Raw genomic sequence first — 19,371 nt, 5'->3', positions numbered from 1 at the left:
TGTGTGTGTGTGAGATATTTGGCTTTGTACTTTTTCCTTTACATGTCTTGTGTTGAATTTGTATTTATATATATAATTTTTTTATCACCAAGTTCTTTTTTTTTCCCTTGATTACATTTTCTTTTGATGTCTAAATTGCCACCTTTTGTTCCTCTCTTTCTTCTCTCACCTTTCTACTTTTTATTCATTTCTCCCTTTCTTTACCCTTTTTCTTCTCCCCTCAATTGTCCTCCATCCTGTTCGCTTCTCTTTCTCAATTCCCCATCTTATTCCTTTCTATTTTTCTTTCCTTTTTACCTTTTTCCTCCCCTTTGCCTTCCTTCCTTTATAGGAGGAAGATCTTCCACTTCAAACGATAGAAAGCAGATGTTCATGCATCTGCATGAAATATACTGACCATAAGATTGGCAGGTGACTTTTCAATTCCACCTTCAGTCTGTTTTTGCTGCTATAAAAACTCTCACTAATCTGAAGATCCTCCAGATTTAATTCCCAAGGATGTTGAAGTCAGGTAGTGATGGTGAGGAGGTCTGGGGTGCAGTCAGCGTTCACATTCAGGGTCAATAGGGTTGAGATCAGAGCAGGAAGATCTTCATGGAGCTGCTTTGTGCACAGGAACGTTGTCGTGATGGAGCAGATTTGGGTCTCTGATCCTCCATAAACGTCCTGTGTGCGATTGTGCGCTTTTGATTGAGTGAGGAACATTTTGGAGAAGATCCACATCTGTCCACATCAGTGTATTTGAATTGCTAAGTGGTATTGATGAAGTCCAGATCTTTAGAGTGTGTATCAGGGATGTGTTGCTGGTATCTGCCCGTGGCTCTGCACTGCAGAGGAGTTTTCAGACCAGAGTAATGGAGCACAAGATGATCCGGATCTGGGTTTCTGCACGCGCGTCAGTGGGGAACCGCATCTGAAGTGCAGCTCTGTGACTGGACCAGTAGGTAAAGTGACTGCATAGATTATATTAGTGCACGTCCCCCACACACACACACACTATAACTCGGATGCAATGCTCCATCGTTGCGTGTGCGCGCGTGCTGTACAGAGTGCATGAGCTGCTGCAGGCATGCATGGATCTTCAGACGGCTGAAAGACAACATCTGCCCTGAGGTATGTGTGTGTAAGTGTGAGAGTGTGTATGAGTGTCCATGAAATTACAGACTACACACGTATTCTAGAGTATGATTCACTGACGTCATCATGATGCAGTGCGCGTGCAGGTTTTGATGAAGGTGCACTGGTTCTGAACATCATGGCCTCCATCACTGCATCCTGCAACGTCCTCAGGACCTCCAACCGACCCTGATCAGTAGCGACAGTATTTTAGAAAATCAAAAATAATTCACGACTTATGCGTGTAATCGCTTTTGCGTCATGGCTTGTTTGTCGTTTTTGTTTTCCTTCTCCTCATCATCCCTCTCTCTTTCTCTCTCTCTCTCTCCATCCTCTCTCTCTTTCTCCATCCTCTCTCTCTCTTTCTCCATCCTCTCTCTCTCTTTCTCCTTCCCCTCTCATCCTGAGTTTGATGTTTTCTGACATCGAGCTGCTCTTTCACCATCTTTCTACAGCTTGTATAATTATGGATCATGCACTGTTCCAATCATTGTTCTGATCCAAAAACATTCCCTTGATGACTTCTTTTCATCCCCCTCATTCCCCCTCTCCATCCTCGATCACCTCCATGTTCATCTATAACCTGATGGTGTACACTACACTACATGGACAGAAGGTTTGTGGACACCTGACCATAAGGTTGGTATGTGCTTCCACAATTTTTTGTATTTTTTATTAAATCCTTCACTCTTCTGAGAAGATGTTCCTCTAGATTTTCTAGTGATTTGTTTGAGTCTTCATTTAATCACATGGGTCTAATCAAACTCTCCTGAGTTCACATTCAGATCTTCCACTCCAACTCATGTAGAGCATCAAATCCAGTTGTGTGCCACTGGAAAAGTTTGGTGTCCCAATAGTTTTGTCCGTATTGTGTACGTTATAGCAGCTATAAACGCTCGTTCCTTCAGCAGCTTTACGTTATTGCTTGTTCCTCAAGCAGATGTCTTCTGAAAACATCTGTACATGCCTGTGCTTTTTATTCTTTCTCCATTTATATATTTATTTGTTGTATTTATTCAGCAGCTCACGCACTCGTTTAACTGCCGCAGTCTTTATATTTAATTGGTGTACATTTATACGCATATATTACATGATCTACATATATTTGCATATTTATCAACACTTGTCAATTTGCATAATTGCTACTGTTTTCATGTTTATCTATGTTTATCTATCTCTCTCTCTCTCTCTCTCTCTCTCCTGTAGGATGGAGTTTGTGTGCATTAGATGGAAGGCGAGGTTCTCCGTCCTGCTCTTTCACACCTTTACTTGGGGATGGACAGGTGAGGATTCCAAAAACACCCTGTTTTCTATATTCTTTTGCTTTATTTTTCCTCTGACTCGCTCGCTGTGTTCGAGAACTTTGCGGAGGAGAACAAATCGAGACACTTGTCCAATTTTATCGCTCGAATCTTTCACACCGGTGGAAACAAAACAAACTGAAACGAGCAGTTAAACGCAGCAGGTTTGAACGAAGCTGCAGGAACATTCAGACGATAGAACAGTAGCAGCAGAAGAACGTTTTCCTTGCGTGTATCTGTATTTAGCACATTGTTGTTCCTCCTCAACAACTGTGACTCAACGGAACTCGGTGTAGAAACATCAATGTTGTTCTGCCTTCATGTAAACACTGTTCTTTTTTCAACCAGGACCAGGAGGGCAAAAGGAAGGAAGGAGAAAGTAGAAGGGAGGAATGAATAAAAAGAGGAAGGGAGTGAAGGAACACAGTAAGGAAGAAAAGGGAGAAGAAAGCAAACAGAAGAGTAAAGGGAAAAGGGAAGCAAGGATAAAAGGAAATAAAACCTAAGAAAAAAAAGCGAAGAAAGTGAGGCTTGAATAAACAAGGGAGGGATAGAATAAAAGAAAGGGAGAAGAATGTAAACAGAAAAAGGGAAGAAAGGAAGAAAAGGGAGAGAAGGAAAATAGGCAATAAAAGTGGAAAGGAAGAAAAAGGGAAGAAAGGGAGGAATGGATATAAGGGAGAAGAAAGCAAATGTGAAGAAAAGAGAAAGGAAGGAAGGAAAATAGGGGAGGAAGGAAAAGGGAAGGAAGGAAGAAAGGAAATAAAGAAGGAAGGAAAGGGGAGGAAGGAGAAAGGAAAAGTGGGAATGAAGGAAGGAAAAAGGAAGGAAGGAAGGTGGCTAACAATTTAGACATTGAAAGGAAGAAAGAAAGAAAGAAAGAAAGAAAGAAAGAAAGAAACAGATGCTCTTATGCTCAGATGTCCACAAACATTTGTCTATATAATATGTTAATAATTAAACATGGTTGTTTTTAAATATACAGGCCACGCACGGGCACTTGACCCCGCCCCCAAGATCGATGGACGCCAACACTCGGAGGTCACTGTGCAAGAAAACATCACTCATAGCTTTAATTGCCAATCAGAAGGCTGGAGCCCACAAGCCCCACCTCTTCTCACCTGGTTTCTCAATGGTGAGAGACAGAGTGAGGTTTCGGGGAGCCGGGGGCCGGGGCGGTTGGTGATGTCCTCGCAGAATAACAGGGGAACCATGACGTTCAGTTCGGAGCGAAACAGCACCTTCACCCTGCGGCCCAAGAAGTGGGATCGCGAGCTGGTGTGCGCCGCCTTGAACCCGTACGGTGGAGAGAGCTACAACGCCACCGTTGTCCTTAACGTTCAGTGTGAGTTCATGCGTCCAACATATCATCATCATCACATTTAGATATCTCTGGATGATCATTTGGTCTCAGCAGTAAAAGATCTTGGTGTGTGATTATTGACTCCAGGCTCATGTTGATAGCATTACCAGGATTCCTCCATCTTATAAATGTGGCTGAAATAAGAAATACGCGATGGTATCGAAAAGTTTCGAGACTGATGGTGTAACTGGTGCTATTCTGACCACCACGTCTGCGATTTCATCACATGCAGCAAGTCAGAACAAAAAGCAAACGTGAAATTCTGCCGTGGAGACGTTTGACACGACATACGACGACCGGCCGTTTTGAGAGCGAGAACGCTGGAAGAAGAAATTCGACCCCGAAAATTTCTAAATTGTTCGGCAACTCGTGCATGATGATGGTCGGAGAACGATCTCGCTTCCGTACCCAAACTACTCGCCAGATTTGGCTCCTGCGGACTTCAGATCAGGCTCGCGGTTTTGACACCATTGCGGACATCCGGCGCGAATCGCTAAAGGTACTTCTTTTGCGAAAAGAAGACCTTCAGGACACGTTCCAGAAGAACGCCAGGGGGCGCTGTATTGCTGTGCAAGAGGCAATTTTGAAGGTGATGGCGTGAAAACGTAGATCATTAAAATACTAAACCGTGCTGCTCTCGAAACATTTTGATACCACCTCGTATGAAGGCGTTAAAGGATGCAGAAAAAACAGTTTATGTCTTTGTTAAACCGAGATTGGACTGCGGTAACACTTTACTGTCTGGATGTTCTAGTAAGTGCATCAGTAGGCTTTAGTCAAGCCAGAACCAGCACTGAAGGGTCTCACGCCACAGTATCTGAGGCTACGTCTAGACTAATCCGGATGAATTTGGAAGCGCTTTTTTCCTTTTCAATCGTTTCACAGAAGTTTCTCATCCACAGCTTCTGAAGGCCAAAACTGTGAGTAAAAAAATGCGTTTTCAAATGAAAACATTAGTTTGGTCATGGCCTGGGCGAACGTTTGTTCTTTTACGATCCCCTACGCCTACTTTGATCAAAAGGTGCAGGCTATTTGTTGGTATCTCCAAAAATTAAGACTACAACAGGGGGTGGAGCTTTCTCTTATAAAGCCCCACAGTTCTGGAACAGCCTTCTGATTAGGGACTCAGACACAGTCTCAGTGTTCAAGTCGATGCTGAAAACATTCATTTGGTCGAGTCTTTAGTCCGCAGGTGTTCCTGAGGTAAAGGAGCAGATCAGGAGGGATCATGAATATCGAGTGTTTGGTGAACTGGGATATTTGGATGCTGTTTTTTGATGCTGGTGTGGAGGGTTGTCTCTTATCCCAGAAATCCCTCATGTCTGTGTTAGCGTTTGGCACTCGCTTTTAGTTATGTTGCAATAGCGAGTCTTACACCCTGATCAAACATCTCGATTACAGTTCAGCCGGAGATCCTGCGAGTCAACGCCCACTACAGTGAGACCGCTGACCCCGGGATCTCCCTGGTGCTCTTTGCATTGGTTCGCTCCAACCCCCCTGCCACCATCACGTGGGTGGATCAATCTGGCCAACTGGTAGCCAACACCACCGACTTTCTCATCCTGGACTCGCGGAGCTACCCCTGGCTGGCCAATCACAGCCTACAGGTCGTGCTGAGCAGCCTATCAGGAAACGTCTCACTCAGCGCCAACAACAGCCTCGGCTCTGCCCAGACCAACCTGACGCTCACAGGTACCCAATAAACCCAGAATTCATCCCTTTCCCAATCTGCAGTTAGATACGTGTGAATTTAACAGATCCTCAAGGAAAGTTCAGGTTGCTGTTTACTTTTCCTCTCACCCCAGAATTCCTGCAGTCTCGGGTGGAAGTGCCGGTGCTCGGGATCGTCACGGGCGGAGTCGCAGGCTTCGTCACGCTCCTCATCCTCACTCTGATGGTGCTTTGTCTTCTGCATAAGGACAAAACCAAAATCATCGGTACGATTATCTTTCAGCTGATCAGCAAAAACTGGGTCTAATCTTCTTTATTTAAGCAGGCGGTTTTTTTTCCATTTCTTTCTCTTTTTTTTCTTTCCAGAGGAACCCGTCGCTATTCCAATGACCCAAGACTGGTATGTAAATCCATCACTGTGGAATAAAAAATCTAATCTGAACTGTGTGTTTTTGCACAACATGCACGACATGTCTTTCTTTTTCAGTAACAGATCGGACCAAGCGCAGACGAACAAAGTGTATCTGCCTCGTGAGAACATGTCTCTGCCCTCCAACGTGCCGCTCAACGACCACAGCGCTCTGTGTAAAGGCAAGAACCAAATACAGAATATACAGAATCACATACGAGAGAATCAGAAGCCCAAAGATCCAAAACCGTACAGCAATAAACATTCAAAATACATAAAAAAAAATAAACCTATATTATTATATAAAGAAATATATTTTATTATTATATAATTATAAAATATTACATAAATATTCTATATATATTTATATATCATTTTATATAATTAAATGCAGTATAAATGATATAAAAACCAGTAATTGGATCGATGAAAATCGTAATCGTCAGTTTGGGAATTAAACGTAATTGGAATACGAGCGTTAAATAATTCAATATCAACCAAACAGGAATGAAACTGTAGCAGTCCTCCAGTACACCAGGGGTCCCCAACCAGTAGGTCATGGATCAGTACCGGACTGTGGATCATTCAGTAGACTTTAAATTAAATTTAAATCCAGTTGCAATTTTTTGGAGCTCGTACTGATTCTGCGTTATTTTCGAGTTAGATTTCCGTCATACTTTCGATGATGCGTTCTAATCGCTTCATCATAACTTGAAAATATCGAAAGTTCGAGACATCTACCCGGAGCCCTAAAGAATCAGTATGTGATACTGTAATTAGTTAATAATTTAAAATAACGGTAAATAATTGAGCAAATCAGATTATTGTATCGTAATGTACAAGCTGTACAGTATAAATAGATGCAGCAGCTAGGGGGCGTGTTCTGGTAAAATGTCCGGCGAAGCGGAAAAATAAAAAGAAGAGAGACAAGAGCTAAAATTGGGCTTCGAAACAAAACAAAAAAAACACGCCCTTACTCTGTCGAGAGGAAGGCATTTTACATCAGCGTAAGATCGAAAAAGTCGAACCATCGTAACCGCGGACCACCTGTATATGTAACAATTAAATAAATAATTAAATCATATAAAATGTATAATAATGTGCAAGTTATTGCACGCGACAATATACGTATGGCCCACCCCGTATACACAACGCCCCCCCCAGGCCCACCCTCAGGCCCACCCTCAGGCCCCCCCAGGCCCTGCGCTGGTCGTTCTGCACAGTAATATAACTTGTTTATTTAATGAGACAGTTCCTGCCCTTATTCTGACGCCGGGTCACGCTGTCGCGGTGTTGCCGATGTTTTCAGGACGACTTCCGAACTCCAGGCAGAACACTTTGACTCGGAAGACTAAAGAGGAGGAGGAAGAGGACCTCTCGTTGGCCTACGCCGCCAGAGGTCAGAGGTCACCGCATCTGAAAGTGTGTGTTTGAAAGCTACTTAGAGACGTGTACATTTTTTTTTTTTTTAAATCAGTGCAAACGTTTTGCTCCTTTCACTTTGCAATGTTTTTGTTTATGTTTTTTCTTTCAGGTTTCGCCAGATACCCCATGGTCGGTTACATCTACAAAGTAAACAGCACAAGCAGTGAAGAGATCTGGCTTTGATTGTATTACACACACACACACACACACACACACACACACACACACACACACACACACACACACACACACACTCATCCCATACTCAATTATCTCGCTAGATTTTAATACTAAAAAAAACAATATTTCCTTAATTTTTACTTTATATAGATTTTATATAAATGATGATATAATACCCAGATGCATATTCATAAATATAAATATAAATATATCGAATATAGAATTGTAATTTAACTATATTTATGAACAATTATTTTCCATCAAATTATAATAAATTGTTTCAATTAATATCCATTTAAAGTATATAAATGATATACTTCATTTTTTCCCATTTCTCCTCCTGGAAAAAAGAAAATGTAAATAAAATTTAAATAGAATAATTCTATAAATCATTGTTCTTATGCGAGATATTCAGATAAAAAAATATGGCTGCTGCAAAACATAAATATTCGAGATTGATTTTAGTTAAGCAAATAAATTAAAATATTAAAATCCCGGGGGCCGAAAAAACGCAATTTTGCAGCTTTTGTTGAGGCTTTAAATTTAAATAAATCAAACAAAAGAAAAAAATCATCTGAGATCTAAACTAATGGTATTGAGCTCATCATATCATATCACATGCCACCTCTCTGAAAAATCTATCAAAAATACTCATATAAAATGATATAGTAATAATGTAAGTTTAATTGAACGCCATGTTCGGGTACAGGGATTGTACCCGGGTAAAGCGTCATTACCCACAATTCTGTGCTGCTACGTGGAATGCTCCATGGTCTTTGTGTAAGAATGTGAATTAAATAAATACAGAAATAATAATATAATGATGAAAGTTATATTTGTAAGGATGAGCGGTTACACATGTATTTGTATATTTAAATGTATATTTGATGCATGTACATATACACGGAATGAACTGTATAAATCATGTATAAGTCCAGAGTTATTTATTAAAGGCAGGATGGAGAGATTCGGTTCTTCCCATCCAGCAGGAGGTGCTGCGAATCGAGACTCGAGTCTGATTTGATCGATGTCTGAACCCTTTCTGAGCTCCATAATACAATTATGTGCTTCCAGTTTTTTCCATAATATACATCGATAATTTGCTGAAATGATGTGGATAAATGAAACAGAATTTCAGACGTTATTTAAAAGTTAAAACTACAGTAAACATGTCATTAATCTGTGCGTCTGAATCACTGAATATAAACCAGAAAGACACAAAAACGCCACTTGTATTTGCACAATTGCCACATTTTGCTTTCAGGAACACAATCATACCAGACGAGACTCTTTGGAGACCTGAACCTGCTCCTGCAGGACAATACCCCTGTCCACAAACCACCTCCATGAAGATCTGCTGTACATGGGATTTCCACGCAGTTGAAGCTCTTCCTGCTATAGTGCTTCAACCCTATTGAACATCACCCCAGGCCTTCTCACCTCCTTCCCACATCAGTACCTCACTTTACTAACAACCTTGTGGATCAAATCTAGTGGAACATCTTCCCAGAAGAGTGGATTTTCTTATACCAGTAAACAGGAACCAAATGTAGAATATGATTTCCACATGACAATCTTATAGTCAGTGTCCGTAAACCTTTGGCTCAATAATGTATTAAATCTTTTAAAAGGAGTTTTATGGATCGTACAGGAGAGCAGACAGATCGCTAGATTCGTCCCACAGGAGATTTAATCATCACTGAATTATATATTGTTCACGGATGAAACACCAAACAGAACTGAAATGAAATCTGATTTCTATTACTATAAATCTAATAAATTAATAAATATGAATTGAATTTGTGAATAAGAACAAAACCAGATCTTCAGTAAACTGAATAATAAATCAGATACGCAGCTGAAGAACATGAAATAACTCCGGTTTAAGAACCAAAGAGGAGTGACGTTAAACTGCACAGGTGAGGTGGAACCCCATCAGCCAAATCTATAAATCAGAGTAAAATAAAATCAGCAAAACCTTTAAAAGAAACAGCGACGTGTCTGGAACACGTTAGTGGTTTATTCTGAACTGCACATTTTTTATTACTAGAATATAATAAGGTAAGAAACGTAATTATTATCTTCAATCAAACCTTTATCATAATAGAGATAAATATATAAATATTTTAGGATCTTGACAAAATATTGAACTTAAACATTTTGTATATATTTTAAGTATTGAATTGAGGTATTAAATGATATAAGCGCAGTTTGTGTCAAGTTTATTTACTGAAAAACAAAAAGTTTACTTAAATATATATCTAATATAATGAAATTGACTGTAATATAACAAACGTAGCTTCTTACAGTCAACTTTATTAGTAATGATAAAATTATAGAAGTGTATAAATTATACAAGTCATGTTTAAATATACAATAAAGAAAAAAACTTTTATGATCAAATGCACTTTAAGGTAAATGTATTCCTTGTAAAAGTAATGAATTTTCAACTAAAAAAACTGGAACTATAGTAAGAATGTAAGTGTGTTTTTTAGGTCAAATTATTGTGAAACATTTTATACTTTAAATAAGAAAATAATGTTCAAAAAGAAATAAAATTGAGATTATTTGACTAAATCCTGCACCTATAATGAACTTCAATGCACAAATCACAAATAAAATGAATACGTTCATAATTCAATATATATTTATAAAAAAAAAATAACTAACACTACACATAATAACTAATGATATAATATAATTAATAGTAATATTATTTTGTTATATTCAATATTTAATAATAATATTTTAATAATTCTTTCAAATTGCAAACGGCAAGAGGAAAATATTAAAAATGGAAAACATCTTTAGGTCAAATGCATCTATTTATTTATTTATTTATTTATTTATTTATTTATTTATTTTAACTGATTACTTCTCTTCTTTTCCCTAATATTTCTTTTTCATTTTAGGAATTAATTTTGGCAAAGAAACAAAAGGATCCATCAATAAAAAAAAAAAGAAAATGTTTAAATGCTCAAAATTATGATAAACATCTACAACCGGTTGGAATAATCTGTTTATAAGAAATCTGGAAAAAAAATGTCCATATTCTCAAGACATTTTCATAAGATAACAAACTTTAATTATCATTTATCAATACATTTATAGGTAAGTAATTAAACTTAAAATGAGAAAATATTGTGAATTTTAGAAATAAACTTTAAACTTTGGAAGTCAACTTAAGAACTTTGAAATAAACATTGAAAATAATATTTATAATATTTTTATATAATATATATATAAAAAATTTTTTATAAGGTCGTAAGTTTAACATTTGTTCCATATACAACTGTGTTGCTTTAGAAGTGTTTTGTGTGAAAATATTTCTCAGATATGATCTGTTAGCATGTGCGTGTATGTGTGTGTATGAGTTTTGTGGGAGACACACAGGTGCCTTTCTGTGGTGTACGGTTGGCGTACAGGAAGTAGTTTGTGGGATCTCGGCTGCTCTGAATCGATTGTGTAACACAGAAATGAGTTACTGCAAGCTGTCGGCTTCCACGGGGTAGAAATTCGATTTTCAACTTGTGAAATTCTCTCAGACTCTTGTTGTAGATGTTACAGAAAAATTGCACTCGCAATGAAATCAACTGTCAACAAACAGACAAAAGAAAAAAATGATTCTACAAACAAAGTTTTAATGAGAGCTTTAAAAATGATAATAAACCTCGAAAATGATTTGGGATTCTTTATAACACAGTGTTTATGTAATGAAACATCACCTTTATCATTAGATTCGAGTGTAAGCGCCAAACATGGCTCGAACTTGTGTTACACTTAGTGTGTATTTATCTGCCATGTTTTTTTAGGTTACTAACACACACACACACACACACGCACACACACACACTTCCTTTGTGTGTAGGAAGCACCCAAGTTAGAAAAATCGAAAGAGACTTCAGGGAAGAAGTGTGTGTATTTGGGGGGTAAGATACCCTTTTTATTAATATAATATAATACAATATACTAATATTATTGTTAAAACGGGTGTTTAGTTCTATTTTCTAATATACTGTACACTAACTGATGAAGACTTACAGGACATCTGTAGATTGATGGTATTATTATAGAATAATGTAATAAATTCTCATTTCTATAGTATGATTATGATGTTAAATATCAAACGGATCAACTTTACAGGTAAATTGTGAAATTCGATGTGATTACATCATCGCCATTTGTAGAACAGCTGGATTAGAAAGGCTTTAGTTTGATGTATTTGTGTATAATAATTCATCTCAGTAGGTTTTAATACTTGAAAAGTATTAAGTTGTATAATAATGAACATTTCAGTCAGATTTATTAGCAGGTTTTTGAGGTTTTCAAGCCGGAAAGAAACAGTGCTGCTGTTAAAATGGTGGATCGTAACGAGTCAAATGGCTTTGCTGCTTTTTTTTTTTGATTGTCCTCCATTTTGGTTCTAGAGCAACCAACCAACCAACCAACACACACACACACACACACTTGAACTACTTCTCAACTGTAATGCTGATGTGCATGAAGCAAGTCTAAATTTTTGTTCTTTTTAGCTGTAAATTAAGAATTCGGATCGAGATGAAGTGGAGAACTTTGCTCTTTCTTTTCACCTGCTTTCTGATGCAGAAAGTAATCTGTAAGTAGGACTGGTTTTTATTTCAATTCGATAAATTTTTATTTATACAGCACTTTTAAACAATGGACATTGTCCCAAAGCAGCTTTACAACAGATACATTTGTAATAAAAGGATGAATGTATAAGTTTAAGTTTGTTTTTCTTTTAATATTAACTTGAAAAGGTGAGATGAGGTGAAGAAAATGGTTAAAACAGGATTATAGGAGCACAATGATGTAGATTTTTATGCAAATAGACGGATACAGAAGGAATAGGTAAAGATCAGTAGGGATGAACGTATGAATTTATTTTAGATTTATTTCCATAAAGCTGATTTTTTTTTTCACAAATTGTTAAAAGTGCTATAGAGATAAAATGTAAGTATATCATTTAAAAAGGAGTTTTTTCAGATGAAAATTCATGCCATAAATATGACTTAAAAAAACAAACAAATACAATACATATGTATATAAATATATAGGAATTTGGAATTTTGTCCAAAAGTAATAATAGTGACTTATTCAGGTCATTATTGTTCGTGAATCTCGTTTTTAGTTGATTTATACCTCAGATATATAAATAATAATATCAATAATATAACATATGTATAAAAAATAAAATAAAGGACCTAATAAGGAATTTTTAAAAATACAAGGAGAAAAATTCTTAATATATATTACTTTCAAGTGCATTTTGAATTTCACAATAAATTCGATATTTTTGTGGGGTTTTTTTTGTTTTAGCCTTGAATTTTTAATTTGTTTGTAAAAAACAGGTTCATTATTTTACATTAAACTCACAATGTTGTAGATGCAGTGCATTTGTGATCAATTCTACTTTATAGGTTAAACCTGATTTCTGATCAGAAATATATCTATCAATAAGTAAATACGATTTTGTAATAGGAAAACACGTTTAAGAGACATAGTGGAAACTTTTTTATTAAACTTTTGAACGGTTATTTGTGTGTAATGTCTGTAAATGGGTTTAGTTTTATCTCAAAACTTCTAAAAACGCACTCAGTTTCCTGGATCTTGTTTAAATATTATTATAAATAAATATAACAAGCTAATAATATGTAAAAATGTCAGAGATAACATAACAATTCAATGACTTTTGTCTGATATTTGGTCTTATTGTAAATGTAATAAAAAGGTATAGAATATTCACTATTTAATAAGTACCAATTAAATAATTTTAAACTCTTTCCAGTGTGTATCATTGTGTAGATTCTGTTTAGAAAAACATGGCGTTTAACCATGTTAAAATGCAAATTTAATATTCTTTATATATAATTGTAAATATATAAAATTTATTTTTACTCAATAATTCACATATAAATTAGCAGGTTAAGAGTTACATAACCTCAAAGATGAGCTTTGTTGAAATGTTGGTGTTAATACAATGATCTTTACTGGGATCAGATAAAGTGTGACATCATCATCTTTTTTTTTTTTTTTTTTTGTCCACAGTTGGAGATGATGAGCCCATTACTGTAAAAAAAGGAATAGGCAGCTTTAAGTTCACATGCACTAAAGGAAACTGGGCATCAGATTGGGTCGAAAAAGAGATCACCTTAGACAACAAAGATGAAGATTCTGGAGAATATAAGTGTGGGGTGGAGAATAGTGATGAGAAAACTATTACAATTAGATTCAGAAGTAAGTTGCTTCATCTTCATTTGCACAACACTGTAAAACTGACACTAGTGATGCTTTAGAAATGCAGCGTCTGTTCTATTTACCAAATAATGCAAAGCTCAAATTGCAGTTTATTTATAAGTGGATGTTAATGTTCAAAACCTGTACGTTTATTACAAATATTTTTTGGTCATTAGCGTGTGACAACTGCATTGAAATCGACGCGCCTTCCTTGACCGGCATCATCGTGGGGAACCTTGTGACCACCTTTCTCATCGGTTATGCGGTGTATAGCATTGTTTCTCAACCCAAAGGCAAAACCTTCTCTGGAAACAAAGGTCAGTTGTGTTCAATGAGGAGAAAATCTTGAAGGCATGAAAATATTCTCTTGAATTTTTTGTTTGTTGCAGGTTTTCTAGAACATTCTATCAGATTCCCATAGTACAACAAGTTACATTCATAGATTTAGCAAAGAACATTTGCTTACATTTGTTAACCTGGCGAACATTAGCGATAAAGATGATAAACATTGTGATTAAATCTTCAACAAAGTTTGTTCATATCAGCCCTTTCTGTCAAGCTAGCTAGTGTTGGAAGTGAACACAAGGAACATTCTTGTGTACGACCTAAAATCCTCTCAGAAATCTCTGCAGATTAACGTATGTGAGTTTACAGGCTAGAACAATTATCATTCTATGAGTGAACCTGAAATATTTGTTATCGAGTTAATATAATCATTATTTGTGAATATGAGTTAAAATCCTCACAGGAAATTCAATAGATTTGTGCCTGAAATAATATATAATGTTAAAGTAGTGTGAATTATATATCTTGTCAGGTTATTTAATCATTTTAGCCTGGCTAATATTAGCAATAAAGATTATGGAAATTGCCTTCAAAATTTGATTATTGATTCATTTCAGCCCATAGTAGCGAGCAAGCTAATGTATTTGCACTAGAATACTCTCAAAAATCCACACAGATTAGTTGCTAGCTAGATTTAGCCTTGAAGACTATAAACATTTCTGGATAATGACCTAAAATCCCCTCAGATCTTCTGGACCTGTTAACCAGCTGCTCATTGTGAATCAGAATAAAATGTCCACTCAGAAATTTTGTCAAGTTAGCTGATTTTAGTTAGCCTGTCTAGGATTATTAGTTAAAATTATGGATATTATCTTAAAATCCTCTCAGAAATTCTTTCATATCTGCCCATGTTAGCAAGCTAGCTAGTGTTAGAAGTAAACAAGGTTTGATTTAAGATCCTCCTAGAAATCCAGTCAGATTTGCGATCTGGGATGTTAATAAACTGCTATGAATTTGACACAAAATTCTTTTCGAAATCTTCTTATGTTATCTTATATTTATTCGCCGGATAGCATTAGCGGTAATGATTGTGGACATTGTGAATACGCTTTAAAAATCCTGTGATAATTATTTTTCAGATTAGTCGATATTTAATGAATGTTGATGTATGTGATCTAAAATCCTTTCGAAATCTTTCAGATTAGCTCCTGTTAGTTACTGTAACTGACTAGGATTAGCAAAGACTGATAAACCTTAGAGAAAGTTATAAATCCTTTCAGAAATTTTGTCAGCGTAGCAGTTGTTAGCTAACAGATTAACAAGAAATGAAACAAGAAATAGACTCTAACGATAAATCACTTTGACTGATGTGTAAAATAGTGTGGCGTTAAACCACATGAAGTGGTATAGAAAACTTTTCAAGCTAATGCCTTTCTCTAAATGTATTTTTGTTTTGTTTTCTAGCATCAGACAAAGTAAATCTGATCCCCAACGGAGACAGAGAGACATATCAGGTATGAAGCAGGGATAAAGTGTTTTATATTTTGATTTGTTATGATTTTTTAAAACGTTTTTTACTTATAATAGACCCATTACAAATTCTTGGACAAAATCCCACATTAGCTTATTAGTATTCATGCTAACATGTATTTGGATTGATCCTAAGTTACACAAGGAAATGATCATTTAAGAACTTGGTACTTTTGTCTAATCAGTAGTTAGCTTGCTGATCGGATCCAGATCGCTCCGAGATTAGCGATTAGCGCTCCATGCAACGCCTGACAAAGGACATGCTAAACGCCTCTCTATTCGATCCTCACTGATAATATTTATTATAATGTTACATTTAATTTCTTTACACCTTTATAGTGTTTTGGATGATGCTATAAATGAAAACGTTCACATGTTGTACAAACATAAACCTTCTGCTTGTCTTCTCTCTTCAGCCGCTGGCTGCAGGTCAAAGTTCAGAGTACAGCAGGCTGGGAGTCCGAAAGAACTGATCATCCTCAGAATCATGAACCTCAGAGTTCAGATTTCAGTCGTCTCGTTTCATGGGAACCCCATCGATTGTTTGTATGAAAAGAACATATAATTGTATGCTTGCAATATATATATATATATATATATATATATATATATATATATATATATATACATTTATTTAATTTTTTATTTTTTTACGTTTGTTTGTCAGAGTAAAAAATGTATCAAAAAAAAAAAAAAGATCTAAAGTTAACCTAAAGGGGCCAAAATTTTGTGGACACCTGGATATCAGATGTGCCTCTTTTTGAACATCCAATTCCACATTAAGTCCTCAATTGCTGTCCACTTTTCAGGGAAGACGTTCCACTAGATTTTGTGGAGATTTGTGAGATTTCATTCAGCCACAAGTGTGTTAGTAAAGTCAGGCGCTGATGTAGGTGAGGCCTCCATCTTTGTGTGAACACTTCGGGGGAAAAAACCCCACACATGGCCTGAAAAGTCAGGTGTCCCAATACTTTTGGCAATAACGCAATAATTAAACTCGCTGTAAATATATGACCGTTGATGCCATGTGGAGGTTAAACATCGTAATCTAGAACATGACAAGTACAGTATATCTTTTATATTTGCCTTTTTACGATGATTTACGTAATCAAACTCTCCGGCTCGTGCTGTTACTATAAAATAATCAAACGTGAGTTGGCGTGATGAAGCAGAATTACTGTTAGCACCCTGAAGCTGATTGTTTTCTCATTACAGCATGTCTGAAAATGTCTTTTTTTGCTCTCATGCCACAGCAATTTACAATCTTTTTTTAATTGAAATTCAAACTTCAAAGTTATGACGTTTTGGAAGTAAAACTGAAAGCTTTAAGAGCTGAAACTGACGCCTGATGCGGACTCCTTCCGGAAACGTCTCAGAAAAACGCAGCTTAGGTTACATGAAGCGTCTTCTACACAAGTCTGTACGAATCCTTAATACAACAACGGTAATGATACGCCTCTAAATATTGCCAGGGAGATTGCGTTATTGAAATGAAGCTAGCATCTGACCAATCGGAATCCAGAATTCAGCAGTACTGTATCATAACACAACAACTTGGATAATTGATTTGATACGAGGGTCAAAATTTGAACATTATTTGTCCTGAAATTTAATCAAAACCTTTTTTTTTTGTGTGTCCATGAAAGATCGCTGGAATGTTTAGGCGCTACACAGGCTTAGGTGGTGAGTTTATTATATTAAAATGTTATGTATATAAAAATGTATTCAAATATATTTAATGAATCGACACAAAAAAGCAGCAAAAAAGATCTCGGTAGGATGAGTTGAAGTAGACGTCCACATGTAAGGAGATCGAATTGTTAAGAAAGTGGGCAGGTGAAGACGAGGCACAGTCTTAGTATATATAGTTTTTAGTTTTTTTTTATGGTGTTTAAGAGACACATTTATGTTCCTTTTGTTTCTATGCAACAGACTCAGTAATGTAACAGTATGAAAATTTCCTTTAACCAAACAAATCTTTAAATGTGCAGATGTTCCACTTTATTTGAAATCCTCCCTTAGCATGAAGAACAGCCTTGTGCACTTTCAGCACCCGGACAGTTCTTTTCTCCAAACATTCAGCTGAAATATTTTGTTGGGTCTTTTGTAAAACTCGCTAAAGATGTTCTTCACTAGATTTCTGGATCATCCCAGAGCAGTTCAGCAGGATTTAGGTGTGGTGACTGGGCAGGGCGTTCATGATAGGTATCACTTCAGATGATTGTTTGCTCTCTAAACAACACTTACAGAACTCGGACGTACGCTTCGGCTTATCACATATAGTGAAGTCTGATCCATAACCCAAACCATTAAGCTTCCACCTCGATGTGTGATTGTGGGGGTGAGGCAGTCTGATCACATCTTCTCTCCAGTTTTATGTCTCACACAAGTTCTTCTGTTTGGGACAAAAATGTCCCATTTGGACTCCACAGAACCTTCTTTTAGTCCAATCTTTACCCTCCAATTCTTGTGTGGTTCTGCTTTTTCCAGAGTTTGTTACATATAAACAAAAGCAACATGCATGCATCTCCAAAATGACAAGACTTTGTGTTTTCACACTTTTTTTGTTACAGACGCTGTGAATTTGCTTTGCATTTAAAAACATTTACACCAATTATTTTCTTTCGAATTCTAGACTTTTCAAATTCCTGCCGACTTCTTCACTTTAGCCTCAATGCTAATAAATAATAGCTATCAAGCTAATACCTGCATGCCTACTGACAAGTCTTTATACAGTTATTTACTTAATTATACAGTTGATCGGGTCTCCTGTTTTTATTTTTTAAATTATTATTTTAGATTTTCTTGTCTGTGAGGGTTTTTTTTCTGTATGTTTTCCTGCTCTTCTGATGCTCTCATCGATCATGATGAGAAGATGCCAGTCATGCGAGCGTGAGGTTTTGTAATATAATTCATGCGTCTTGATATTTTACCGATTCGATTACAATTGATGTGATATAGATATAAAAATAAATTAAAATCATTACTGTTTTATTTTGTGATGCTTGTACATTTAATAAAGCCGAAAATGAACATCCCATCTCAGTTCATTATTTAAAAAAATCTAAAACATTGTTTATGGTTCACGAATTTACTGTTGATAATATTTAATAAAATATACAGTAATAATAATAATAATAATAATAATAATAATAAATATTATTATTAAAATACAATTAACGCCATATATTTTAAATACTAAATAATAATTATTATTTTTATTTTATTATTAAAATGCAACCAAAAATTGTCATTTAAAATATCATAATATTAATTTAAAAGCAGCCACATATTTTTTTTTTAAATTATTTATTTTATATATATATTTTTATGTTTTTAATATTCGTTAATTGAAAAGCATCTGAATATTATTTTCTAATATTATCTTCATTCCTATTAATTTAAAACTTTTTTTGCTCCCAAAAAAGCAACCAGATTCTTTACATTTTTTAATATCTGTATATTTTGTATTAAAATGAAAATTAGAAAACTCTACCGAAGGTTACAATAGAAATTGTTCGTGATTGTTACACGCCACTGTGAGAGCAGTTTGGTGTTTTTATCGAGACAAAGTTTATCTTTAGCACTTGTGCTGCGGTTTTCCTTCATGAACCAAAAGTGAGCCGAGCGACTGTGAACCTTCAGCTCGTCACCAACTCACAGTTCAAATATACAACACCTAACATCCTGTGTGTGTGTGTGTGTGTGTGTGTGTGTGTGTGTGTGTGTATGTGCGTGTCTGAGAAAGACCCACAATCAGCCGAACACCCACATACCCACACACACACACACACCATTTTTCTCTTCTATCTTGTTATCTCTCCTGCACCACACAC

General features: G+C 36.0%; 2 protein-coding genes across 5 annotated transcripts; both read left to right on the top strand.

Annotated features, from left to right (window-relative positions):
* The first annotated feature begins 58 nt into the window (after positions 1 to 58).
* Positions 59 to 8,467, top strand: LOC124394439 (transmembrane protein 25). 3 transcript variants are annotated; one of them, XM_046862650.1, is made up of 9 exons: positions 59 to 944; positions 2,323 to 2,399; positions 3,403 to 3,762; positions 5,182 to 5,472; positions 5,586 to 5,717; positions 5,818 to 5,851; positions 5,939 to 6,042; positions 7,170 to 7,284; positions 7,395 to 8,467. In XM_046862650.1, the coding sequence occupies exons 2-9, from the start codon at positions 2,324 to 2,326 to the stop codon at positions 7,450 to 7,452; spliced, it is 1,170 nt and encodes a 389-aa protein (XP_046718606.1). In that variant the 5' UTR covers positions 59 to 944; position 2,323; the 3' UTR covers positions 7,453 to 8,467. The 3 variants fall into 3 exon arrangements, with proteins under 3 accessions (XP_046718606.1, XP_046718607.1, XP_046718608.1); XM_046862651.1 differs by lacking the exon at positions 59 to 944 and adding an exon at positions 973 to 1,113 and having other exon boundaries at positions 7,170 to 7,259; XM_046862652.1 differs by lacking the exon at positions 59 to 944 and adding an exon at positions 973 to 1,113 and having other exon boundaries at positions 7,170 to 7,282.
* Positions 8,468 to 9,392: 925 nt separating this feature from the next.
* LOC124394441 (T-cell surface glycoprotein CD3 delta chain-like) lies at positions 9,393 to 18,568 on the top strand. 2 transcript variants are annotated; one of them, XM_046862655.1, is made up of 6 exons: positions 9,393 to 9,526; positions 11,998 to 12,080; positions 13,532 to 13,720; positions 13,897 to 14,037; positions 15,470 to 15,519; positions 15,952 to 18,568. In XM_046862655.1, the coding sequence occupies exons 2-6, from the start codon at positions 12,023 to 12,025 to the stop codon at positions 16,006 to 16,008; spliced, it is 495 nt and encodes a 164-aa protein (XP_046718611.1). In that variant the 5' UTR covers positions 9,393 to 9,526; positions 11,998 to 12,022; the 3' UTR covers positions 16,009 to 18,568. The 2 variants fall into 2 exon arrangements, with proteins under 2 accessions (XP_046718611.1, XP_046718610.1); XM_046862654.1 differs by lacking the exon at positions 9,393 to 9,526 and adding an exon at positions 11,306 to 11,394.
* The last annotated feature ends 803 nt before the right edge of the window (positions 18,569 to 19,371 follow it).

Source organism: Silurus meridionalis, chromosome 12 (genome assembly GCF_014805685.1).
Source record: "Silurus meridionalis isolate SWU-2019-XX chromosome 12, ASM1480568v1, whole genome shotgun sequence".
Classification (NCBI taxonomy): Eukaryota; Metazoa; Chordata; class Actinopteri; order Siluriformes; family Siluridae; genus Silurus; species Silurus meridionalis.
This window is presented reverse-complemented; position numbering and strand designations above follow the sequence as displayed.

What these genes read in the sequence shown, in the direction of transcription:
- LOC124394439 (XM_046862650.1), top strand. Translation starts at nt 2,324, where the DNA reads ATGGAGTTTGTGTGCATTAGATGGAAGGCGAGGTTCTCCGTCCTGCTC. An exon ending in CTTTACTTGGGGATGGACAG is followed by an intron (nt 2,400 to 3,402) that starts GTGAGGATTCCA and finishes TTAAATATACAG; the next exon opens with GCCACGCACGGGCACTTGAC. An exon ending in CCACAGCGCTCTGTGTAAAG is followed by an intron (nt 6,043 to 7,169) that starts GCAAGAACCAAA and finishes CGATGTTTTCAG; the next exon opens with GACGACTTCCGAACTCCAGG.
- LOC124394441 (XM_046862655.1), top strand. Translation starts at nt 12,023, where the DNA reads ATGAAGTGGAGAACTTTGCTCTTTCTTTTCACCTGCTTTCTGATGCAG. An exon ending in TATTACAATTAGATTCAGAA is followed by an intron (nt 13,721 to 13,896) that starts GTAAGTTGCTTC and finishes TTTGGTCATTAG; the next exon opens with CGTGTGACAACTGCATTGAA. An exon ending in GAGACAGAGAGACATATCAG is followed by an intron (nt 15,520 to 15,951) that starts GTATGAAGCAGG and finishes TTCTCTCTTCAG; the next exon opens with CCGCTGGCTGCAGGTCAAAG.